Raw genomic sequence first — 26,043 nt, 5'->3', positions numbered from 1 at the left:
ACTGGAAGGTTCCTGTGCCATAGGACAGAGGTTAACAACTCTGGGTACGCAGAGATCTTCCAGGGGTACATTAACTCCTCTAGATCAACTTCTCAACCTGGGGGTTGAGCCTCAAAGGGTGGGGATGGGTTAAGGGTGATTGCTAGTGCAGGGATGGCAAACAGGGCAGTTGCTTGGGGCCCCACGCCACAGGTGGCCCCATGAAGGTAAGTTACATGCTTCAACCCCAGGCAATGGGGCTCAAGCTGATCCTGGAAGGGGTACAGAAGTCTGGAAAAGTTGAAAACCACTGCCATAGGGATCATCCATGTCCTATGGACACAGGTGGAAGGAATCCTACTCTAAACCTCTGCATGGTGCTTGCTGTTGGTGACAGTACAGCCCAGACTTCTCAGTGCTTGGTGGGGGAGGATGAGTAAACATTGGAACACTCCAGCATGCCACTAAGGTTTGTCTTAAATAGCCATAATGCCTCTATCAGCTAATTTCTAGCAGTCTCTTGCCGTTCACCTTTTTAAGCTGCAAGTAGGCACTGCGTGGTGCTGACATGGACATAAATTCTGCATTTCCTACTTGTAAGGAGGTGCCTCTGGCCTTGCCTTGACAGGGATTTAAAGGTAGGTGCTGGAATATGTTCAGTGTACTCTAGTATAGGAAAAACGACTGGTCTACCCTAGAACTATAGAACACATCGGCTAATGTTTTCTGTAACACCTCTAGGTCCTAGTCCTGGCGTAAGGAAGGGGTGGGGCGATGGCCACTTGACCAATGTTGAGCTCTCATGAAGGCTTCCTTTCTGAAAACCAGCTCCTCCTCAGGCTAACTAGGCATTGGCTTTGAAGCCACAGCAGACTTTAGACTAGCTATAAATGCTCTTCTAAGTCAGTTGAGCCTTCTGCAAAACTGTCCCCCTGCACCAGTCAGGGCCCTGCAGAGCCTGGCCTGGGTGGTAACTGTCAGCGTTTGATCACGTGCTTGCGTGAGGGAAGTCCCCTCTGTTCGGGGGGGGAGGGGTACGTGTCCAAGGCTTAAACCCATGTGGAGTTCTGGACCAGGTGCTGACAGCAGTTTCAGCAGGCTGCTGACAGGAGATGCTCTGGTAAGGCTTGGCATTGAATTGCAGCGGTGCAGTCTGAAATGGCACTGGGAGGGAATACTTTGCAGCCCACATGCTGCTGTGGAAGGAGTGATGTCAGGAGTGTCTTTCGTCTCCAGAGATGGAAACAAAGGCGATGGGCGATTCCCTGACAACATCAGAAGATGTGCACTTGAGTCTATGGGCTGGCTTCTGGGCACAGGCCTGTTGACGTGTTTATCAGCACGCTCTGGTAGTGTTGGTATCATGGCAGCTACATATACATGTCTAGCTCTAACCAGCTCAGGGTACTACTTTCAGTGTTCATGGCCACTCCTATATATCTGTTGTAACCAGTCCTTGTTCCTTCTAGCTCTGCAGTAGGGTGTCCCATAATGCATTGCCCCACATGGCATTAGGGTGGTGTGTGTGCCTTACAAGCACTTGACTCCTTGCTGAGACACTAAGGAATAGCTGCCCAGACTTTGCCAGCATGCACTTGTGCAACATGTCTGAGACCAGATGAGCCAAACTGGGAGCAGAACTCTGCTTTTGCAACCAGTGCTAATGGGGCCTTGGCTCTCAATTTCTCTGCTCTCCCTCGGCTGGGACGGCAGCTAATGAGGCAGATAGTGTTAAACATCCATCTGACCACCCAGGCTGGCATTGCTGACTCTGCACATTAACCATGATGCTGTTGCATCTGTGTTTCAGAGTGGTCCAGCAGTTTTTTCAGGAGCCCACTAGCTTCCAGACACAGCCTGGCCAAAGGAGATTGGAGAAAGCACGTGTCTACCTTCTGTCCAACAAACCTCCCTGTCAGACCAAGCCTCCTCGATGCTGCCTGATACAGAGCCTTTCGGGAGTGCGGGTGGGGAAATGGGCCCAATATGCTAATGAGGGGATTTTCTCTGTTCTAGTTCTCAGCATGCTCAGTAGCCCTCTGGGGAACGTTTTGGGAAAGCCCCCTCTGGGCTTCCTGCCTCTGGACCCAATTGGCTCGGACTTGGGAGAGAAGTTTCCCACACAGACTCTGAGGAGCTCCCGCCTGGACAGTCGCGCTCTCCTGGATTCCCGCTCCAGCAGCCCTTCAGACTCCGATACCAGTGGATTCAGCTCTGGATCTGATCATCTCTCAGACTTAATCGTAAGATGGTTCTTGTTTTTCCTAACCTCACAAATCTTTGCATTGCCCCTCTTAGGTCAAACACTCAACTCCTGGCACCTTTGGTGAACAGCATTGTGCTGCAGAACACCATGACTCTATCCTGAGACCGTAAAAAGGAATTCATTGCTCCATTATTCTCTCAATAGCTCCTAGCCTGAAACTAAGGGAGTTGCTTCCCTTCTGGATCTGCCGTCAGCCAGGATTTGGAAGATAGACTGGCTTACCCAGCACCACCCTCCCAGGGTGAGGGGAGCAGACCATTGTGCCAATTTTTCCTTAAACAATGGACACTAAAGGGGTAATTTACTACTGAGATCTTTTTTTATGGCATTACTCATCAGAGTACTTAGACTTCAAATTCAGTCACTCTATAAAAGTTCCAGGACAAACACTTGCCCTACAATCCCATGCTAATTGAGGTGACTTCAGTCATTTCTCATGTTTAAAGAAGCTTCTTTGGTAAGGCTCAAACAGCTAGAGTAGCAGTTCTCAAACTGTGGGTCGGGACCCCCTTTGAATGGGGTCACCAGGGCTGGCTTAGACTTGCTAGGGCCCAGGGCTGAAGCCCAAGCCCCACTAGACAGGGCGGAAGTCAAAGCCCGAGGGCTTCAGCTGTGGGTGTCCGGACTCAGGTTGCAGGCCCACTGCCTGGGGCAGAAGCCTCTTGAGCTTCAGCTTTGGCCCCCATCCTGGGATTGTGAAGTAATTTTTGTTAGAAGCCCTGAGCTAGAGTGAATGGCCTAAAGGAGGAGGGGGCAGTGAATTAACATGGGGGTGGGAGGATGCCATAAATTGTTGAAAGCAAATAGAGAGTAGTCAGGTATGTCTCTTACCTGTCACTTAGTGTTGTGCCTGTTACAAATACCCTTCAGAAGTGTTCTCAAAGTTGTCAGATTTAAAGGACACTGGCCCAAATCTTAAACTGCATTAAACAAGGCTTTAAAACTGAAGGCTGATAACACTTCCCCACGTTTTTCACCAGTTCAGAGAGGAAACGGGTTTCTAAAATTTAACTGCAGTTGATTTCTTTTGATAGTACTTGCCATGTGCTTTCCAAACAAATTGCCCCTGCCCCCAGAATTATTAACTCCTTAAAGGAAGGGGAAATAAGTATTTGACTATGTTAGAGCAGTAAAAGTATTTTAGGATATAGGTTATTGCCTGTGGCATGGCTGGCTGTCTAGCTTTTTGTAGCAGTCTTGGAAGGATTTGCAACTCAAACACTGCAGCACTGAAAGTTAAAACTGATAGCCTCACCAAGCTGAGGGAAATGCAAAAAGCAAAATTGAGTCTTTAACTTTCACTAATGTGGAGCGCTAGTAACTTGGGAAAGACCTTTTTAATTTTCAGAAGGGACAACAAAATTAGTCTGGTTTGTAGTTATCAAGTAACTTAAACTAGCCACCTTCAGACATTTCTCACTTTTGTGCAGTCGGACTGCCACTGCCACCACCGATTAATTGGTGCTGGCAACCAGGGGAGATTCTTTCCAAAAAAGGCTGGTGTAGACAAGGCTCTGGCCCTACTCCAGAGGGCTCAATCTAGTTGTCACTGTGGAATGTAAAGGAAACAGTCTTGCTTCTCATGTTCTGTAAGGGTAGCTTTCACATTACAAGTCTCTGCTTATCCTTTTATCACACTCATACACCTGACTTGCAGGGCTTAAAATGGAAGGCCTTTCCTAGTGTGTTAACAGGATTTGTGGGAAAGTCTCTCTCTCTCTCTCTCTCTCTTCCCCCACCCCATGCTGGGCACTCAGATGCCACAACCAAATGTTGATCTTCATGCCACCTGCTCTCTTGGTGACAATCTCGCAGAACTGTGACACTAAAACTGCAGAAGGAAGCGATTGGCAAAAACATCAGTTCTATGGACCTCCTAATTGTATGTTTTGAGCATGTTGCTCAAAGCTAACTGCTTCCTCATCTGGTGATCAGGGCCCACATACTTACTATCCACAACATGCAGCCAGCTATACAGTGTTCTCCTAATGCACTTGGTTTACAGCTGTGTGCTTTGGATTCTAGATTAGCAGACCAGGGATGGCTAGATGTCTTCAAATTCTAGTCTTAGATACTAAACCCATTTGTCCTGGGAGAATCACTTAGATGATTCTGAGCAGCTCTTTTGAGACTCATTAACTTTGGGTTTGGTATATAAATTCCTCCAAGCCTGTCACACCATGCAATGCCTCTGCTCTGGTTTGCAACTTGCAGTTCTCGCTCACCTCACTTTTCAGACCTCTTCTCCACATACCCACTTTTTCTGCCGCAAGCAGTCTACTGCTCCGCTAGCCTGAATAGTATGTCATACGAGTTTCCTGTCCTCTTCTGAGGTGTCGCTGGAGATCCCTGTGAGCAGCACTTCCTTGCAGCCTCTGTTTAGCCTAAGCTGCTTTGGGTTTTTCAGACTGGGTGTTCAGAGCATCCCTGTAGCCAAACCCAAAGGAGACCTGCAAGATACTATGTACCTGCCCAAGACTTTTCTCCCCTGAGCCACAAAGGGAAATGGTGCAAAATCCAGCAACAGTAGGTACTTCAGAAGGTTAGGCTCTCCCTGGACTCCAGATAGTCTGTTCAGATGGCCTTTAATCCTTGGAATGCTTTACTCACATGCTCAGGGGCTAACTGATGACCATGAGGGGTGGGAAAGGCATTTCCACCAGGTCAGGATGGCAGTGATCTCAGGGAGGTTTTCACCTTCCCCTGCAGTGTGTGGTTGGGGTTCACTTGCCAGGATGATCTGGGTATCTCTCACTTAATCATTTCCCTGCCATTGCAGGGGCACTGGTGCACCTCTGTCCCTCCTATTCTCTGCCTTTGGCACATCATAGTCCAACCTCCCATGAGCTGTAATACTACTTGCTAATTTTAGAGACAAGGTGGGAGATGTAATCTTCTATTAGACCAACTTCTCGCTGGATTCAGTATACAGGTGCTAGGTGGCATCGATAGCCTGTGAGACACAGATCAGACTAGAAGATCTGCTGGTCCCTTAGGCCGTAAATACTGACGTAGATCTCTACAAGTGACCTGGCCTGGTTGCTATAGCGCAACCTTGCCTGGGACCAGTAGGGAATTAATCTGAGAGGAGAGCGTTTCAGTGTTCAACCCTCTTCCATTTGGAGTGAACTTTGACTCCTTATGGGCAAGACATGCAGCATCCAGAGCATTACTTCTAGCCTGAATGTACTGATGATCCCCATGCCCAGCATGCTTTGCCTGAAAGCGTTCTACTCTAGCTGGTATGTTAGAGCTCTATCTCCTAGATCAAAATACAGCTTCCCCTCAGCATTGGAGTCTGAAATGGACTTCTCTGGGACCTTCTTCCATAGAACTCTAGGTACTTGGGAAGGAAGGGGGTGGATCAGAGCAACACCTCTGGAATCTCGCACACCAGGTGCTAGCTGCAGGCCGGTCACCTGCCTCACACAGTACCCTGCTGTGGAGGAGTGGTGTCTGGAACCCATGCTTGCCCAGCTGAAGAGGCACTGACATAGCTTGCCCAACTGAAGAGTACTGAAAGGCAGTCTAATGTCAGTAGGACTCTGGATTGCACTCTGCCAGTCTGGCCATCATTTGGCTCCCTGTGGACCAAATACTTGTCCTTCTGCAGCCAGCTTAAGTGTCAGTGACCACCTTGCACTGATCAGTGGTAGATGCTGTGTAGGAACCTGCCCTGTGCCTGACAGACTAGTACTAGGGCAGCCAGGGGCTTGCCCCATGTGGGTATTGGGAGGGAATTCCTCATCCCCCTCAGTGGGCAGCGTTTCCAGTGTCTGCATTCTTAGTGCAGATGTGCCTGTTGAGATGGCCACACAGCAGCCAGAGTGTTAATGCTACACCAGGTCTCTCTCCCACCCCAGTGGAATCATGACTTAACAGATTTCCTACTTGATGGTGAACTGCAGATTTATGGACCAAACATGCTGGCCACCTTCAAGTAGCTTTGCCACATGGCAGGCAGGGCACAGATTTGCATGCTAGCTGTTCTCCCCTCCACTGCTGTCAGCAGCTGTAAGACTCAGCTATCCAAACATCGCAGCCTTGAGTGCCTGCCCACTTTCTGTGTGGCATTGTGGTAGCACATGGAGGCCAGGCTCCAGCATGCAATGTGCTGTGCACACAGGTCCCTGACTCAATATCAATGACAAGACAGCCCTAAGGCAGGAGGAGGAATCTGCCTCCTGCAGATGGAACACAGCCCCAGATTAAACGGGGTGCATCCCAGACTAGTGACTTAACCATGCGATTACTTTTCAATCGACATAAATCCATAAGGACCCTACCTTCTGGCTTGCATAATTGGGCAGGAACACCTGCTCCTCTAGTCAAGTAGGAGGGCTGCTGGCTGCCCTGTAGCAGTTCAGGCTGTCATGGGCATCCCTTTGGACTGGGAATTACAGAGCACTTTGTTTCTTGCAGTCAAGCCTTCGGATTTCCCCACCTCTGCCTTTCCTGCCCCTCAGCGGTGTGTCAAGGGACCCCTTAAAGATGGGTGTGGGGTCACGACTGGATCAAGATCAAGCTGCATTGGCTGCAGTAACTTCCTCCCCAGCCAGTGCATCTAAAAGGTGGCCTGGGGCATCTGTGTGGCCTTCCTGGGACCTGCTGGACTCACCAGAGGACCCTTTCAGCATTGAAAGAGAGGCCAGGCTTCATAGGCAAGCAGCAGGTAAGTCAGGGCTTGGGGTCTCGTTGCTTATTTTACATTACTATGGGCCCAGTCTCAGACCACAGCCCCACTGTGCTAGGAGCTGTACAGACAGCTGGAAGATGATCCTGGCCCCAAGGACCTTAGTCCAAGTTGGCAGTGTGCTCCATAGTCACCTGATTGCTGACCCTCGCTTTTGGGGGGAGGAGGAGACTGTCCTCAATGCAGCGAATGGTGCTGGGATGTGAGAATACTGTTCTTAGCAGTTCTGGGTCTGGTAGGCTGGCAGGAAAGTAGCCTTGAATGGACAAGGGTGCCTACTCTTGACTAGAAGCTGTATCCTTGTTTGAGTGTGGCAGCCTTCTGAGACCAGGGAGCTAGGGAGAAAGTTATTCATAGCTTGAAATGGCTCCAAACAGTCCTATAAAGCTACTTTTACATCTGTTTTAAGCTGTGAACGAGGCAACCTGCACCTGGAGCGGGCAGCTCCCTCCCCGAAACTACAAGAACCCAGTCTATTCCTGCAAAGTCTTTCTGGGAGGTGTTCCATGGGATATCACGGAAGGTAAGTGGCCTCCTGCATTCCTCGGGCTGCAGACCTCTAAAAGAGCAAGCCCTGAAGCTGTCACTAAAGTGTCGGGAAGGGCCTCGATACTGAGAAAAGCTTCTCTACACCCCTTTCCCACAGCTGCCAGCTCGCTCCACGCTAGGACAGGTAGGCTCTATGCACCCAGGGTGTTTAACCCGACAGGGCTAGGCTAAATACCAAGGGCTTTCTGTACCCAACTTGGCAGCTGGCAACAACTGGATGTCTCCAAAGGAGTCTGTGAAATACCTTCCCCCAAAACTGCCAGGGCTGGTGTGGGGAGGGTCTTAAAAGCTCACTATTCTCCCCCCCCCCCATGTCCCCAGAAAAATGTCCAGCAAAGAGCTCTAAAGACATCGAGCAGCTGGGGGTTAACCCAATGTTCCCTCTCAGCACAGTACTCAAACACTTAACTCTGAGCATGTGACTCACTGAAGTCACTGCTCTCTGCCTAAAAACATAGTGCTTGTTGGGGGCCCTGGTTGAGCACCAAACTCTGCTGCCTTGGCCATAGCACAGCTCCATTCAGTCTCTCCTCTTAGAGGAGGGTTAGTCATGCACACAGGCATTCGCCCCTGGGGAAGGGATGGCTCCAGGGATCACAGTCCTTGCACCTCCAGGATGGGCTCTCCTGCTGCCTCTGAATGAAACTTTCTTTGTGCAGCTGGACTGATCAACACCTTCCGTGTGTTTGGCTCGCTGAGTGTGGAGTGGCCTGGTAAGGATGGCAAACACCCTCGCTGCCCTCCCAAAGGTAATATGCCTAAAGGTAATAGAGACATGGTAGGCCTACTTTTTTCCCATGCTATGTTACAGCACTGATGCTGGGATCGCACGGCTGCATGCTGGTGACTAGATGGGACAGAGCACTGTAGGGTAAACACTCCACTCTCACACTGTTCTGCACAAGGGTAGCACAGTTTCTTTTCTCTTACTAAATTTCTGCTAACCTGTCCAGAGCAAGGCAATGCATATATAGTGTGTCCGGAAAGCACATGGGGGAACTCCTGCCCAGAGCTAAGCTGGTGCTGCAGAACTCTGACGTGGGACTGGATTGCCAGTCACCAGTACTGTGTAAGCATCCCACACTGGCACACACCAGGCAGTTAAATACAGTACATGGCTACTCGTTATGAGCAATGTTGCAATTAATCTACAGCAAGCTGAATTCTGTCCCCTTGGACTGTCTGCCCAAGAGCAGAGTCAAACTAACCAGACTAATGGGTAACTGTTAATCATGAACAGATTGGTTAGGTGCCCAATGACCTGGCTCTTCTGTGCTGTCCTCAGTGAACTTAGAGCCCTGGATTGATGCATCATAGCAGTGAAGCAAAGGATGCTGGTCTGTTGGGAGCATGTTTTGGCCAGAATAGTTACACCCATCACTCGTGACACTGATACCATCATTCTGTGCTAATCCCAACTACCTAGCTGACAGGGAGGTGTTGAAACTAATTCCATTGAACATATAGAGTGATGGTACAGGTGGAAGGATGAAGCGCAGAGCTGAGTGCTAGCTGTTCCTTTGATCTCATTCCATGCAGAGGAAGACTAAAGTGGATGCAGTTCAAATGGGGTGGCTGGGGGGCATTTAAAAAGGCTTGTGCTGGGATGGGGGTGATCCCTTCTTGCAAGTGCTGCTGTTCTAATTCAGTGCTCTTCCCACTGCGCCCCCCCAGGGTACGTCTACTTGGTGTTTGAGTCAGAGAAGTCTGTGCGGGCCCTGCTGCAGGCTTGCTCCCAAGACCTACTGAGCCCTGATGGCCTGAGCGAGTACTACTTCAAGATGTCCAGCCGCAGGATGCGCTGTAAGGAGGTCAGTGGACTTGCTAGCCCTCCAGGTCAACTAAAACAAGACATTGCTGAGCTTGTGCTTGATGTGTCTAGAACCAGTGTCGGTGGCTGCTTATGGTGCAGCAGTGTCCACGGAACTGCCCTGCTAGGAGGCTGCAATCCATAACTCGTTGGCGAGGAAGCCTTCGGAGAACAGCCTCTCTGCAGAAAATATTGGCTGATGGGCAGTCTGCCAGCCTCCTGCCCTCACCTGCTAATCTGGATGTTAACACAGAGCGGCAGCATGGCCTATAAAAAAGGTCCTCAAATGCTCTCTACTCAACCCCCACCCTCAGTCCCATGAGCCTCATGCTCCACAGCAAGAAGCCATGGCTGGGTGGGGCAGCTGGGTGAGGTCTGTGAGGGGCGCTGGGGTGTGGGGCAGCTATCCTGCTCCAGGGAAGCACTGCTTAGACATGGAGCTGGCTGAGCATGGAGCAGCAAAGGTCAGGGAAGCAGCTGGCTCCTGGCTACCTTTCCACAGTGCTTTCCTGCAGCAGAGGCAGTGTGGGCAGAGAGGATGGGGAGGAAAGGTGAGAAGTGGCAGCACAGAAGAGCAGAGCTGCTTAGCCTTTAGCCAAAGGCTGGCAGCTCCTAGGATTTCCCTGCTATATTCTGCTCCCGTGTGACTCATGGAGGTTGGGAACCCTCACTTGTGGGCTGGTGGATTGAGCAGGGACCTCTTGGACTCTGATTCTGGATTTGCCATGGACTCTGGCCCCATGCCAGCAGCTGATCTTCTGTTTCAGCATGTATAAAATGAGAACCACTTACCACCTCAGAGAGCCAGCGTTATTTTTACACTGCTCTGTGGGGAGAGGGGCTTGGCTCCCTGGCTCTTGCAGCAGGCAGGCTTGATGATTGCAGAACGAATGGCCTTCATGCATAATACATATTGCTATTACAACTGTGGATGTGCTTGGTCTCAGATGTAGTCTAGACTACCTGTCTCGATCTGGGGGCTGGTGAAAGGTGCCAGATTGGAATTCCTGAGACAGAAGCCCCCTCTGACCCCAGGGCAGGTGCAGTCTGGCCAGCAGCTGTACAAGTTTGCATGGTTACAGAATTGAGATTCCACTCTTATCTGGACAGGAACAACAGCACTGTGCTCCAGACAGCTCTTCTGTTGTCTGGTCACTGGTAGCACCTTCAGGCTTGTGATTTATCTCTGAGTCCTCTATCAGCTGTCTTGCAGATGGAAGCTCCTGTAGAAATTGACAGTAGGTGGGATGTTGCATTGAGCTGTTCCAACAATAGGTCTCTGCAGGGCGATGTGACTGGGCAGTGAATATAGGTAGACAGTAGGTAAAATCAATCTTGCCTGGCTGGTCCCTGGCTGCCTGCCCCGAGGGACTTGTGCTTTTGATTCCAGCCTAGCACTGCAGTTTGGTGATGGGGCACCGTTCCAACTGATGGGACTGCTCCTGTGGCATGTGGTGCTGGCGTGTGGTGGCTGCAGCCATGCCAATTGAGATCGAGGCACTAATGGAACTGGCTGCTCAAGGGGCAGAAACATTTCCTACTGGAATAGTACCTCTTGCCTGCCAGCAGCTGTGCTGGCTCAGGACAGGTGGAGGAGCCCAGTTAGCTAGCACTGGGGGAAATGGAAAACCCAGTGGAGATATACTGTCTGTTACCTCTTGGTGGGGCAGTCTTTCAGCACTCCCCCGGAATGGTGCTGTGCTCTGCTCACCCCATTCTGCACTATAGCTTGTGATAATGGGCAAGACCCACACAGTGCAGAGAACTCTGGACTCCAAAGGCAGCAGGCAATGGGTGGGGGAGGACCCTGGTATGAGGCCAAAGTGATAAGGCTCCTGAGGGGCCAGAGTCTGTCTTCAATGGACTCCGTAACCCATTGAGATTAGTATTGGGCAGCCCCAGGTTTTAGCTTGCCAGGCTCTAACTCACAGGTGACTTACCTGCTCATGGGCGGTTCCAGGTGCAGGTGATCCCCTGGGTCCTGGCAGACAGCAACTTCGTGCGAAGCCCATCTCAGCGGCTTGATCCCAGTAAGACTGTCTTCGTGGGGGCCCTGCATGGGATGTTGAACGCAGAGGCCCTAGCAGCAATCATGAATGACCTGTTCGGAGGGGTGGTCTATGCTGGTATTGACACGGACAAGCACAAGTATCCTATTGGTAAGTGTCAGAGCCCTGTGTCTCCTAGGGCTGCATGTAAACATCCCCTTGACACTTCTTCTGGCAGGGCTTTGTCCACTCCGAGGGGCAGAGAGTAGACTAGCCACTCTGCAAACAAGGAGCCCCCTTTCCCCAATGGCTGGAGTGTGCAGGGGAAGGGAAGAAGGTGAAAAAGGCTATCTGGCTTCCCAGGGCAGAGTCCCGGCAGTGTATGAATGACTGAGTGCAGCTCAGTTCCCAGAGTCAGGTGCATCTCCTGATATTCCCTCTGGCTTTCTGCCTCCTGCTGTCCTCCCTGCTGCAGTTCGACATTCCCATAGCTGGTTTCATTGCCTGTTCCCAGCTGAGTCCTGGGGCTACGTCTGCCCTTTGGGAGATGGTCCCTTCAGCTCTGCTCTTGCTGCGAAGATGCTGGTAGTGGCTGGTGCTACGTCAGACTCAAGGAGCAAGGCTGGCTGAGAACCTGAGGCCAAAGGAAGTCTGTCTTCTGCTCCCCCTATTGCGGTTTAAAATACATGGAAGGAGTAACAGAATTAAATCAAAGACTAGGGTTTATAATTTTAAAAAGGCCAATTTTAACAAACTAAGGGGACTGGTAAGGGAAGTGGATTGGGCAAACGTATTAATGGATTTAAAAGCAGAAGAAGCCTGGGATTACTTTAAGTTAAAGATGCATGAGCTGTCGGAGGCCTGTATTCCAAAAAAGGGAAAAAGATTACTAAGCAAGAGATTTAGACCGAGCTGGATGAGCGACCGACTCAAAGGGGCGATTAGGAAAAAACAGAAAGCGTTTAAAGAGTGGAAGAGGGGAGGGATCAGTAAGGAAATGTACCTAAGTGAAGTCAGAGAATGTAGAGAGAGAGTGAGAAAGGCCAAAGGCCGTGTAGAGTTGGACCTAGCAAGGGGAATTAAAAGCAATAGTAAGAGGTTTTACAGCCACATAAATAGGAAGAAAGCAAAGAAAGAAGAAGTGGGACCGCTGAAGTCTATTGCCGGAGAGGAGATTAAAGACAATCTAGGCATGGCGCAATATCTTAATGAATATTTTGCATCGGTGTTTAATGAGGCCAATGAAGGTATTAGGGATACTAGCACCACTATAGAGGGGCACTCGGGATGGGGGATTACCGTATCAGAGGTAGAAACAAAACTTGAACGCCTTAATGGGGCTAAGTCGGGAGGACCGGACGATCTACATCCGAGAATATTGAAGGAATTGGCGCGGGAAATAGCAGGCCCGTTAGCGATAATATTTAATGAATCTGTAAACTCGGGGGTGGTCCCGTTAGACTGGAGAATAGCTAATGTGGTTCCTATTTTCAAGAAAGGGAAAAAAAGTGATCCGGGTAACTACAGGCCTGTTAGTCTAACATCTGTAGTGTGCAAGGTGTTAGAGAAAATTCTGAAAGAGAAACTAGTGGAGGACCTGGAGGGTAGTGGCAATTGCGATAAATTACAATATGGTTTTACGAAGGGCAGATCGTGCCAAACGAATCTGATCTCCTTCTTTGAGAAAGTAACGGATTTATTAGATAAGGGAAATGCGGTGGACCTAATATACCTGGATTTCAGTAAAGCGTTTGATACTGTACCCCATGAGGAATTATTGGTTAAACTGAAAAACATGGGGATCGATATGAAAATCCAGAAGTGGATAAGGAATTGGTTACTGGGGAGAATGCAGCGGGTTGTATTAAAGGGTGAACAGTCAGGTTGGAGGGAGGTTACTAGTGGAGTGCCTCAAGGTTCGGTTTTGGAACCCATTTTATTTAATCTATTTATAACTGACCTCGGAACCGATTGCAGGAGTGGGCTGATAAAATTTGCGGATGATACGAAGGTGGGAGGCGTTGTAAATTCGGAGGAGGACAGGGATATCCTGCAGGGAGACTTGAATGAGCTTGTGAATTGGAGTATCAGAAATAAGATGAAATTTAATAGTGAAAAGTGTAAGGTGATGCATTTGGGGATGACTAATAACAATTTTAGTTACAAGATGGGGACGCATTGGTTAGAAGTTACGGAAGAGAAGAAGGACCTAGGGGTTCTTGTAGACCGCAGGATGACTGAGTCGACAATGTGACGTGGCGGTGAAAAAAGCCAATGCTGTCTTGGGATGCATTAGGCGAGGTATATCTAGTAGGGATAAGGAGGTCCTGCTTCCGTTGTACAAGGCGCTGGTGAGACCTCATTTGGAGTACTGTGTGCAGTTCTGGTCTCCCATGTTTAAAAAAGATGAACTCAAACTGGAACGGGTGCAGAGAAGGGCCACTAGGATGATCAGAGGAATGGAAAAGCTGTTGTACGAAAGGAGACTAGAGGAGCTTGGGTTGTTTAGTCTGACAAAGCGAAGGCTGAGAGGGGATATGATTGCTATCTTTAAATATATTAGAGGGATTAATACAAGGGAGGGAGAAGAATTATTCCAGCTTAGTACTAACGTGGATACCAGAACGAATGGATACAAACTGGCCGTGGGGAAGTTCAGACTTGAAATTAGACGAAGGTTTCTGACCGTCAGAGGGGTGAAATATTGGAACGGCCTACCGAGGGAAACGGTGGGGGCGACGGACCTGTCTGGTTTTAAGATAAAGTTAGATAAGTTTATGGAGGGAATGGTTTAATGGTAAAACATAGTAGTCTAGGAAAGCCAAGCAATGGTGGGTAAATAGTATAATGGCTAACGGGGTCAGGCTGGAGACTCTTGCCTATATGCTCGGGGTCTTACTGATTGCCACATTTGGGGTCGGGAAGGAATTTTCCTCCAGGGCAGATTGGCTGAGCCTCTGGAGGTTTTTCGCCTTCCTCCGCAGCATGGGGCAGGGATCTCTAGTAGGAGGGTCTCTGCCGATTGAAGTCACTAAAAACAGGATTGGGGACTTCAACAGCAGAGTCCAGGGAAGGGGTAGGGACGGTTTTATGGCCTGCAGCATGCAGGGGGTCAGACCAGATGATCATAATGGTCCCTTCTGACCTTAAAGTCTATGAGTCTGAGTCTGTGGCTAGGCCACAGTACACTCCCCTGCCCTGGGCAGGAAAGGAGGCAGGGTTGGAATAGAACTGACTCCAGGGCAGGTGGCTCCACCTCTGGGAGGGGAGTGATGCCAGAAGGGCAGCATGGCAAGTGGAAGAGGGCACCTGAATCCCTATCACTCTCACCAGTATCTGCACCTCTGACTGCAGAGCTCAGCCACTCCCTCTTCCCTGCAGATCATGGCTGGAGAGCACCTGATGCTGCCAGTGCAGTAAGGGGCCTTCACACCCAGCTCCCTCCCCCTCGGACAGCCCCCCTTGATCCTTGCTCGCATCTGACTGAGACCTCCATGGGGAAACAGCCCTACTTGTCCCTGTGGATCCTGTGCATAGAGGTGTTGAGCTTCTGCGGAGCCTTTCCTTGATGCCACGGCTGGCCTGTGTGGGGGAGGGGAGACTAAGCCTCCAGCCTCTGAGATCACTAGCTATGGGAAGTGTTTTTGGAGCAAACCAAGCCCAGTCTTGTTCCCCTGTGAAGCTGGATTATAGGGACAAACTCCCAAAGGGGAAATGTGTGATCAAACCAGGGCTGGATTCCCACCTTCACAGAATGCAGCAGGGCAGATTGATGCAGAAAAGACCTGGTGTGGACCTGCTGCTTGTGCTAGGTGTGCAGGGACACAGGGAATTCTTCCCATGGGGAGAAGGGCCAGTAGCCTGAACCAGAGTTTGAGGATCAAGTAATAAAATAGCACTGACTGTTGAGCAAGAGTGTACTGAGTATTGTCAGCTGCGCTGGAGGAGAGAGCTTTCAGTCCTCACACACCTTCCCAGACTGCCGGATTGGGACAGGGATTTCCTGCCATTCCCAGCTGCCAGTGTGGGGCAAAGTGCCCTAGAGTCCTGGCTTTCTCCAGCTTCCGTTTCAAGTTGCCATGCCTCACCACCGCCTCCACCTCCTATCCCAGCAAATGGCAATCGGGTGATGAGTAGCAGCTTGGATGTGGAGGAACCAGCAGGCAGTAAAGGGCTGCTAGGCCCACCATTTCTTCCACCCTCAGGTTGCTTTCTGTAGGGACTGAAGGATTCTCAGTATGCACCAGTCAGCTTGTCCTGGGATCACCACCAGAGACATGTACCTATTTTCATGGACTCATACCTGAAAGTTGCCTCCTTGCTTTACTGGCCCTTCACAGGCAGCCAAGTCCTGACAGGACTCATCTCAGCACCCTCCTTCCAGCATGGGAGTTGTCAAGCAGCATCAGGCCAACAAGAATAAAGAACTGTGAGCTGTCATCTGCCCCCTTCTGGGCTCCTGCATGCTCTCACAAGCAGTGCTACCATGGGTGTATGGCCCCTCGCAATCTATAAATCACATGGCCCGAGGGGGTGTCTATGGCAAAAGTGGGTTTCAAATCTGTTTCATGCTGGTATATTAGGCTTTGGTCCTTTGATCAGAGGCTCAGACAGCTGGGAACTCTATATCTTAGTGATACAATGGGAAGTGTTATAGAAAACTGAGGCTATTCAGAGTAATCAGAAAAGGCAATTTCCAATCCTGACTCCTGCCAGATGCATAGAGGAATTCAGGTCACATGGCAAGCTGAAACTATCTGTGAAGTACAACAGGAGAAAATACCTATTTGCAAGTGTTAACTAGAACAAGTGCCAGGTCAGTAGCTGCCTTCTGATGCCAGGTTCTTCGATGGCAAAAAGCCTACATATCGCTTTGATCAAATGAGGTCTGCGCTCACTGTCCAGAGGAGGCACTCACTGAGACTGGGCAAGAATTTCCAAGACAGCTTTGTCCCAGACCCAGTCTCAGCAACCCATGGAAACATTGCAACATGACTGAAATCAGCTATTGTAGACTTCAGATCAGAGCATTACAACCCACTCCCAATGCTTTTCCAAGCCTCTGCACATCAGAGAGAAGTAGAACAAGACCCTATCTGAAACATCTAAGTTCCTAATGGAAGCTTGTTTTCAGCATTCCCATTTTACCATCATCTGACAACTTGTTTTGCAAACAAATGGAAGCCACCTTTCCTTAACTTTGATCGCTTACATTTGATTGTGCATGTGCTCCCAGGGACTCTCCCCAGCATCATAGAGGCAGTAACATTGGCTTTAGGGAAGAAGGAAATTCACTTCACTGGTCATGAGCAGAGTTTCTGATCAGGATTCTGTATGGAGGAAAGCTGAAGCAAACACTCCAGGAACCATCCCACTGTATCTTGGATTCAGGACAAACATATGGTACTAAGGGAATTCCATTACAAGATTCATCCTCATTTCAGGCCTGCAAGTACAAGCGCTCCTCTCAAAGAACATGAATGGAAGATGACGATTCCCACCATGAAAAACAAGTTGGCCTTTTGTTTGTGATGCCAGTCTGTGTGGTGCGCCTACTGGGAATTCTGATCTTTTAAAAATTAATGGAGATATCCCATCTCCTAGAACTGGAAGGGACCTTGAAAGGTCATCGAGTCCAGCCCCCTGCCTTCACTAGCAGGACCAAATACTGATTTTGCCCCAGAACCCTAAGTGGCCCCCTCAAGGATTGAACTCACAACCCTGGGTTTAGCAGGCCAATGCTCAAACCACTGAGCTATCCCTCCCCCCATTTTTATTTTTAGCAGCATAACACAAGTTTGGTTTTCTATGCCTTCTAATATCTATTTAAGGAATGATACAAGAATCAGTTGCAGCGATTTAGTATCTGCAAGTCAGCAGGAGAGGAAATGCTTTGTCTGCTGCTAAGTGCAACACTAACTTATTAGTATAACATTACATGAATTCTGGACGGGCCATCATTTTTCGTTACCTAGATCACTGCAATTTCCTAATCTCCACTTTTGTGGAATTACAGTTGGAATAGTTATTGCTTTTAATGCACTAAATTAGTTTAGTTAACTACATTAACTTTTCCCACCTATATACAAACAAGTAGTAAACTACATTTTAGGCTTTAAATGTAAAAGGGATCATGCTACATATTTGTGCAACAACTTTTCATTCTTTTAACATCCAAAACAAGATTTTGACAAGCTTGTGTCATCTGTGCCACCAGTCTAACCCCACTGGAACCCTCCAAAAGTAATTGTCATTCATTTATGTAGTTCATATCTGTGTACAGCACCAAGTAGAATCTGATGGGAAGTTTTGCTTGAACAAAGGGAAATTTCCTGAGTCTAGGATAAATAACACCAGTTGTCTCCCATTTTTCCCCCCTTCAGGAGTCCGATTCATCCTCCTCTTCCTCTTCATGGTCTTGAATACTTAGCTGTAATTCAGTTTGATTGATAGCAGTCTCATTGTCCATCTGCCCAAGGGTTTTTTGAGTCTCCTCTGTGTTACCTGGTGGAGAGACCATTACATTCTTCTCTCTGGAGCTAATCTTGTATGGCTATGGCCCACAGGGCTTTACCATTTTGCTTGGACAACTCGTATCCATAGCAGTCTCATGCATTGAGATCTGCTAAACAGCCACATAGCCATCAGTACATAAGTTCACCAAGTTCTGCTTGTTGCTCATCCAATTTTCACCAACACCATGTACTTTCTTTTGGCAGAACACTGCTCCTTGCCTTAGTGCATTCATGGAGACTTGCATAGGAAAAACCCCTTGTTTTGGATCATCCTGCTTCCTACCCTGGAGGCACACTATGAAAATCCCATTGTAATGGATCCATGGACCTGAGATCAGACTGGGGAAATATATCCATGTATGTCTGAACTTTCTTCATGGATCTGACCCACTCTGGAGACAAATGAATCATCCAGCATAGATGGAAACTTGACATCCAAGTATTTAGGTTTGTCACTAGGTAGAACTTGCCTTGCTTTGCAGTAGAAATTCTTTCTTGGAGTACAGTTAGGCTTGGCAGGACTTTTTTATTTTTTCCCTAATTGATAGAATAGTGATGGGCATTTACCAATTTTAAATTATCACAATTGTGGGATATGGAGGGGTCAAACAATTAATAACAGATGCTGAGATTCAAAAAGTTCAATCTTTAGAATTGTCAACATCACTTGTCAAAACATACAATGTAAATACTCTTAAATCAAACTCCTTCTCAAACTGTTCCTTGTTGTGCCTGTCTGTAAATCATAGTTATCATTGGAAACATTATTTCCTCAGTTTGTGCGTACAGTGAAATCGTTGACTGACGTTTACTGATAACCATGCATGGGCTTGGAAGGGTTTGATAACACACCTAGTTTAGGAAAATAGACACGAATGATTGTGGCTGCAGAAGCTGTCTCAACTGGAAGGAACTCCAGGAGGCAGGGTCTCCTGATGGCCAGTGACTGGTCTACTTCTGCCCCCAAGCAGGCAGTTTACCCAGTGTATCATCCCTGCAGAACCAACACTGGAACGGACTTTACCATAAACCACATTGAACGCCTATGCTGTACTTCCGTGTTTCCCACGAGTTTGGGAAAGGGGGAGGCATAGCCACAAAGCCTTGATATTCTTCTGATGGGAACATGCGCTGATTGCCTCATACTAGGAGAATTAGGCCTGCTGCCATAGTGGCTTTTCCTTGGGCCTGAAAGAGCAAGCCTGGAGATGCTGCAGTTCAGTTCTTGGGGTGGTTCTGGAGTTGGCTTGGTGGCAGCTCACCCTGCAGGTTCTCTCCCAGCCTCTGCATTGTTTCCTCTTGGTGTTGCACTAATGGTCTGGCTCATTTCAGGATCTGGCCGTGTTACCTTTAACAACCAGCGCAGTTACCTGAAGGCAGTCAGCGCTGCATTCGTGGAGATCAAAACCACCAAGTTCACTAAAAAGGTAAGTGAGGTCAGTAGGAGAGGCTCTGCTAGGGCTGCTTGGCACCTGACCTGGTGTGGCAAATGGCACCAGGCTCTACCTCTGGGTGCTCTGTCTGAATACAATTAGTCGGCTCGCTTCCTATGGCCCAGCCTCAGGCCCTCTGTTTGCAGAGGAAACCAAACCGGGACACTGCCAGCTCCATGCTGTAGTCAGTCCAGTCTGTTCCTTGGACTCATCCCCTATAACAGTCATCTGTCCAGAGGCCTGGCTGGGATCCTCCCAGGGGTTGCTGTTGCCTGTCACAAGCAGGTGATGGGGGTGGAAAGGACAAGCAGCGCTCAGGCCTGCCTCCGGATCTCTGTTCCTGTCTCACGTGGCAGCTTGCTCACCTAGCAGTCAAGCTGGGCCTTGGGGTCCTGAGACTGAGTTGCTTTTAGGCTACGGGATGTAGCTGTGACTGAACCATCATCAAGGGGTCAGTCCACACCCTAAGCATGCTGGGAACACTGACACTAGGCCTTCTGCTGTCAGGCTTAGCTCCTGAAGAGCTCCTTGTGGCTGGCAGTGTCTGCGCTCCAGCACAACTCTGGAGGTGTTGGTCAGTAGTCCAGCTCCAGTACAAGCCCTGGGCTGTCTTCACTAAGTGGCTGAGGTTAGGTCAGGGTTACCCTGCCTAATGACCAGCCCTGAGAGTTCCAGTTGGAGGCGGGTGAGACTAGTACGTCTGCCAGTGCCAGGAATGCTGCAGGGAGATGTTTGAGAGGCCATGCTCCTGGAAATGCCCAGTCAGTGCTGCTTCAGAGAAGCCCCTTCAGGAGTGCTAGCAAGAGAGCAAATAACCATGAGGCCAGAGAGCAAACACCAGAAATGCTGTACCTGTATCCATCCCTGGGAGTCCCTCTCAAGTGGGAAAAACTACTGTGGGGCTGGCTCTAACTACAGGAACCCAGGTTGCTCACTCAACCAGCGTGGGGGAAGCAAGACTGTGCCAGCTGTCCTGCTGTGGGTGGGTGGGTGCTGGTAACTGTCTCAAGGAGCTGGGTGAGTTTGGCAGGTGGGTTACTAGACAGTCTTTCCCCACTCCCTCAGGCTGTCACCCTGCTCCTGTTAAGCAGTAGTGCTGCTCAGCCCATTCCTGTGCCAAGAGCTCTGGTCCAGGGACAAGCAAAAGCTGCCTGGTGTGGGGAGGGGACCCTGCAGCTGGGACTGATGGGCAGCGGCTCCAGGCCTCACTGGGGCAGATGGGCCAGTGGTGGCCCAAGAGGTTTCCCACTCAAACAGCTGCAGTCTGCCCTGCCTCCAGAGGTGCCTCTGATGGTGTGCCCAGGGCACCTGCTTGGGGCCTTCTGCCCTCTCTTAAATGGCAGCTGTGTTGGGAGGGGAGCACAGCCTATCCTCCAGTGCCATCCACACTGCTGAGCCTTGAGGGTACATGCCATGCTGCATCTGGCCACTCCCCCTCATCCCTGGGGTGAGTAGTGAATCTGAGAGCTGGGTGAACAGGCAGATTCCTCCTCTGCAGGCACCTAGTATCCATCATGTCCATGCACCCTGCACTAGAGCAGCCACTGCCCATGGCCTGGGGAGTGAACATCTCCAGAGACCATTGGGCAGCAACAGCGAAGCTGATGTGGTTTGAAAGCATTGGAGTAGGACGTATCCGCTCTCAGGGGCGGCCTGGTACATGGGCACTGAGTGCAGTGGGCACTAGCCAGATCTTCCTTGACCTCTTGGGATAGGCCCACTGACTTGGGCAGGGGTTACAGAGGAAGATGAAGGCTTCGCCCTCTGTAAATGGGGTTTCTGGACTCTCCACACAGCAGTCTGGGAATCCCACCCCCAACTTGTTACAGGATGGGTCTTGGCTGTGTCGCCTGAGCCTGATTGTTACTGGCCTCTCTGAAGGTCAAGACCTTGCCAGGTGCTGAGATGTGCTTGAGACTTCTTCAGTTTGTCCCTGGGGCCATCAGTGCAGGGTGGTTTGGGCCCTTTAACTCTGCCCAGGGAAGAGCGACTCCAGCCCCCTGTTGCAGCTGGTTATGTACTCTCTGTAGGGGAGCTGCTGCTCCTGGATTGTCTGCCCCAGTCAGTCCAACAGGGAACCGCTCCCCCAGTCCAGCCTGGATGGGCTTCTGGGCAAGTGACCGTTATTTCTTTGATCATCCTGGGGTCCCCGGAGCTGAATTTAGGTGGCTCTCACCACCCCTGGTCTGAGCCTGTCTGGAAATAGCGCTGAGAACTGGAGCCCTGTCAATCACTGTCCCACAGTGCACATAACCTCCCCCAAGCACAGCATTACCTTAACAGTCACCCTCACTGCAGAGCTACTGTTGCACCACCACAGGTCCAGCCATCTGTGAGCTACAGCCAGAGCAGTGCTGCTCCTGACCTGACCTGACCTGACCAGTGTCTTGACTTCAGCCTGATTGACTCTCCTTGCTCTTGTGCAGGTTCAGATTGACCCATATCTAGAAGATTCCATGTGTCAAGTGTGCAGTGCCCAGCCAGGTCCCTTCTTCTGCAGAGACCAGGTAACTCTACCTTCATTGGGGATCATACCTTACCAGCTAGCTGTGCTCAATCCAGGAGCAGGAACTTCATATGCAGCATGTCCATGAGTAGACCGGGGTCTGCCCCCACAGCTCCTGGGCAATACAGTGACAAAGGGGTGCACAGAGGGTGCTACCATACTTGGTGTTTAGAGGTCTGCCACAGAATGTGCATTGGCACTGGGGATGCTTGTTATCTCTCACTCCTGGTCAGGTGCCTCAGATAACCCCCCTGGGGAATCAGATGCCTTCCCAGCCTGCATAGCTATAAGGACACTAGCCAGGGCTCAGGGATGGGGATGAATGTGCGCTTAGGGGCAGGACAGCCCCTTGGTACAGCACATTGGGGCAGGCAAGGTGCCATCTCTTGTGATTTTTTTTTTTCATGCAGAATGAGGAATGAATTTACTGGCTGTGGCAGGGCCAGTGTTGCTTCAGAAGAGCAAGCCTTGGGTGGAGGCAATAACTAGGATGATTGCACAGTATGATCATGCCCACTTAACACTAAGTCCTGGGAGTGTCTGGTCTGCAGGTAACTAGGGACTGCAGACTGGAGCCCTACAGTCTGCTGCATCTGGCTCAGAGCCAGATGCAGCAATGGCCTGCTGAGCTAAGTCAGTGGCATATTTGAGGTCTGATATGGAAGCCACCAGGGCTAGAAACAGATGTAAGCTACCTGCATGTGAGGGCTAAAACCGTATCTGTATTGAAGTGGGGTCTGGAGGCAAGAAGCAAGGTGAGAACAGAGAGGAGCCTTAATGCAGGGTTCACTGTGTTCGGTGTCTCAAGACCCTTACATACTTGCACAGACTGAAATGTTTCCAGATTGAAACAAGCTCAGCCAGGGAAGGGCTTCTGGACCCTTCATCTGCTGGGGATCCAGGTGCCACTGCTAACCTAAACTGAGTGGTGACAAATTTGTAAGGTTGATGCAAAAACATGGTTACCTCCACTGTTTGCCTGGGATGCTAGTACTCTCCTGAAAGGAACAACTCGCGTGTGGTAGAACAGGGATCAAGCTGCCTTGAGCTTTCTAGGGAACCAGAGTCTAGAAACACTGATCTACAAGCCTTGCGCAACACCTGGCTGTGAATGCGAACATGTGGTCACTAACACCTACTGTACCACTATGAAATAGGCATGGCCTGTGCTGCAAGCTGCAGTCCATGGATGTAGGCACCTGGGCACTTGGAGGTGCTTTACGCCCCAGAATTAAGGAGTGCATTCAGATGAGCTTCTCTATTCCAAACTCTTTATCTCTTTTTATTGAAAGGACAGATTTCATTAGGGAATAAAACTACTCAGGAAAGCTGAGTTCAGCAGTTACTTTAACTGTAGCCCCCTCTCAAAGTAATACAACTCTGGGATATAAAGGTTTTCTGACCAGGGGGAAGACTCTGGCTTGTTTTTGTTTTTTTAAAAAAAAAAAACAAGTCTTCACTTTAAACCAGAGGTCTCAAACTCGTGGCCTGCAGGGTTCCAGCAGTTTTGGGACCGGGTCTCTCTTGGCCCCACCTGCCACCCCCAGGCACTCCCCAGGCAATTTAAAATGGCCTGGGGGCCCAGCAGCACAGCAGAGCTGAGCAGTGTCTGCCTGTTTGCTCCATGTATCTGCTGGCCCCTCTCTGTGGCCCAGGGCGGGGTTTTGCCTCTGCAGCCAATGGGAAGCTGCAGAGGCAGTGCTGGGGGCAGCTATGCCCACAGGCCCCCCTGCCCACCCTACCTTGGAGCCCCAGGTAAGTGCTGCACCCCCCAACTCCCTCCCAGAGCCTGCACCCACACCCCCTGCCCCCAGCCCAGAGCCTGCACCCCAGACCCCCTCCCCATCTAAACTCCCTCCCAGAGGCAGGTGGGGGGTGGAGTTTTGGGGGGGTGGGTTCTGGGCAGCATGAGTGACATTATTGGCCCACTGGGAGGATTTGAGGATTGGTACTGGCCCAAAGGTAAACTGAGTTTGAGACCCCTGCTTTTAAACCCTCCATTTAAATACTTCCAATGTAAGGGGCCAGCGTAATGACCCTGGAGACTGATGTCCCCTCACTACACACCTACTGAGGCAGCATCACAATGTTCCCTCTCGTTGTGACCCCTCTGAAACTCAGAGCATGGATTGAGCAGAGACTGAATTCCTTCAGGAGCAAAGGTCTCATCTATTCTCACCAAAGAGATGAGTGCGGATGCTGTATCACTCCTGGCATGCTCCAATTAACTGGTCTCTAGAGGCAAGATGGCTTATCCCATAAACCAGTCTCTCTCCTTTCAAGAGAGACTCAGCTGCTTGCAGCAGTCTTCTCCCCACCCCCCAGCTCTGCTGTCAACCCCTTCAGTAATCCCTGCCTATTTCTCCCTGTAGGTCTGCTTCAAGTACTTCTGTCGCTCCTGCTGGCACTGGCAACATTCCATGGAGGTCCTGCGTCACCACCGCCCGCTGATGCGCAACCAGAAGAACAGAGACTCCAGCTAGAGAGGCAGCAGATGCACCAGGAGCTGCTGCAGTTACAGGAGAAAGTTCTTTTGTTAACCTGCCAAGTGGAGAGAGCACGAGCGTGCCTGCCAGTGCCAGACCCAGACTGGGAACGCGCTTCCTGAGGACTAATGGGGAAATCTTACATTCACGTTTGCACTTGCTGGTCTTTATTTGTTTCTGCACTAATGCACAGTGAATTTTGTCGGGTTTTGTTTGGGGTTTTTTTGAGGGGGGAGGGCCCCTCAAACGATTCTGCAGTTCCCAGACTTTGGTTCCTCGTTTGCTGACAAGAAGCAAAAAGGGCCATGTTTTGAGAAGGTGTCTATGCAGATGCCTTCACCTAGGTTTTTTATTTATTAAAGGCGCTTTTTTACATTCCTTGCAATACTGATGGTAATAATGCAGGTCTCATTGGCTCCATTTTTTTGCAGTTGCCATACAGTGCCTTTCCATTCATTTAACCCCCATCTGAACGGCATAAACTGAATGTTCAGCTGGCGTTTTTTACTGTAACAACAAAGGAGACTTTGCTCTTCATTTAAACCAAATCATATTTCATATTTTACGCTCGAGGGTTTTTACCAGTTCCTTTTTACACTCTTAAAACGGTTTTTAAGTCGTTTGAAACAAGAATTTTTCTTTCCTGGCAGCTTTTAACATTATTGCAATTTGTGTCTGGGGCTGCTGGTTAGACAAGTTTCACCGTTGTGAATCAAGGGGTTTGCAACAAGAAAAGGACAGGATTTTTGGATTTGAAACTGGACCGGATAAACGATCTCTGAGCTGCTGTATATAGTTTTAAATAGTTTGTTGCACTTTTTTAAGTTGCACTTAAGGGGGGTTGATAGAGGTTTTTAATCACAAAGTCACAGGACTTAATTTTCTTTTGTAACTGAGCTAAAAGGGCTGCGTCTTGGTGGGCAGACAAAGGTTCATAGGAGCCCTTTCTCTTAGAGGGGACAAGTACCTTTCCCTTTGTTTAAGAAATGTAAAAAGCAACAGTGCAGTCAACTGAAATGCTGCTGGGATTTGAGAACTTTATAATTTATTTTTTACTTTCCCCTCTATTGGAAGCTGTGTGCCAAAGAACCAGTGTCATATTTTTTCCCTTTTTCCTGCTGAGCTGATGTTGCATATCCCAGCTGCTCTTTGTGGGGTTTTTGTGAAGCTGTGTGTGAAGTCTCTACCTCATTGTAGTATATGCAGGCAAGACTGCACTCTCCTACAGATGCGTGGAGTAAGCTGTGGTGTAGTTTTTGGCACATAATAAACACGTTGCAGCAGTTCTTAGTCTGTCTCTCTTTAATGGGGATGTGCAGGGAGGTGGAAGGAGCTGCATGGGAGAGCACTGGGGAAACCACTTCCCTATTGAACAGCAGTTGTGTGCACAGGAACTAAGGCCTTGTCTGCACTAAAGTAGTAGGAAAAAAACACTAGTCTGTTACTGGTTTAGGTGCTTCTACCAGAATAGCTTATTCTGGTTCAGCAAAGCTAACTAAGCTACACTGCTATACGGTGCCTTATACTAGTACAACAGCATAATAGTCTAGCCTACACCTAGGGCTTGTCGACCTAGTGCTGTCTCCCATGGTGTGAGAATTCTACATACTGAGAGAAGTAGTTGAGCTGACTAACCACCAGTGTAGATGCTGCTAGGTGAATAAAAAGTCTTCTGTTGATCTAGCTACTGCCTCTTCAGAGCACAACTGTATTACAGTGATGGGAAAAACCCCTTCGGTTGTGGTAGCAAGCATTTACACTACAGCACTCTGTGCGCTGCAGTGCTTTTGTGAGGACGTAGCCTGAGTGTTTTTTCCA

The 26,043-nt window shown here is 49.5% G+C and overlaps 1 protein-coding gene across 4 annotated transcripts in view; it reads left to right on the top strand.

Moving 5' to 3' along the window:
- CPEB1 (cytoplasmic polyadenylation element binding protein 1) overlaps positions 1 to 25,511 on the top strand; it is a 78,976-nt gene extending 53,465 nt beyond the window's left edge. For 3 of the 4 annotated variants that reach the window (XM_054042384.1, XM_054042386.1, XM_054042387.1), the window contains exons 4-12: positions 1,996 to 2,222; positions 6,668 to 6,917; positions 7,348 to 7,461; positions 8,147 to 8,251; positions 9,162 to 9,298; positions 11,258 to 11,456; positions 19,133 to 19,227; positions 21,660 to 21,740; positions 24,112 to 25,511. In XM_054042384.1, coding sequence (XP_053898359.1) covers positions 1,996 to 2,222; positions 6,668 to 6,917; positions 7,348 to 7,461; positions 8,147 to 8,251; positions 9,162 to 9,298; positions 11,258 to 11,456; positions 19,133 to 19,227; positions 21,660 to 21,740; positions 24,112 to 24,222 — 1,319 coding nt within the window. In that variant the 3' untranslated portion in view covers positions 24,223 to 25,511. The remainder of the gene's footprint in view (positions 1 to 1,995; positions 2,223 to 6,667; positions 6,918 to 7,347; positions 7,462 to 8,146; positions 8,252 to 9,161; positions 9,299 to 11,257; positions 11,457 to 19,132; positions 19,228 to 21,659; positions 21,741 to 24,111) is intronic. The other variant, XM_054042385.1, reaches the window with a different exon arrangement.
- The last annotated feature ends 532 nt before the right edge of the window (positions 25,512 to 26,043 follow it).

Source organism: Malaclemys terrapin, chromosome 10 (genome assembly GCF_027887155.1).
Source record: "Malaclemys terrapin pileata isolate rMalTer1 chromosome 10, rMalTer1.hap1, whole genome shotgun sequence".
Classification (NCBI taxonomy): domain Eukaryota; kingdom Metazoa; phylum Chordata; order Testudines; family Emydidae; genus Malaclemys; species Malaclemys terrapin.
Note: the sequence above shows the minus strand (reverse complement) of the source record. Positions and strands in the feature narration are given on the sequence as shown.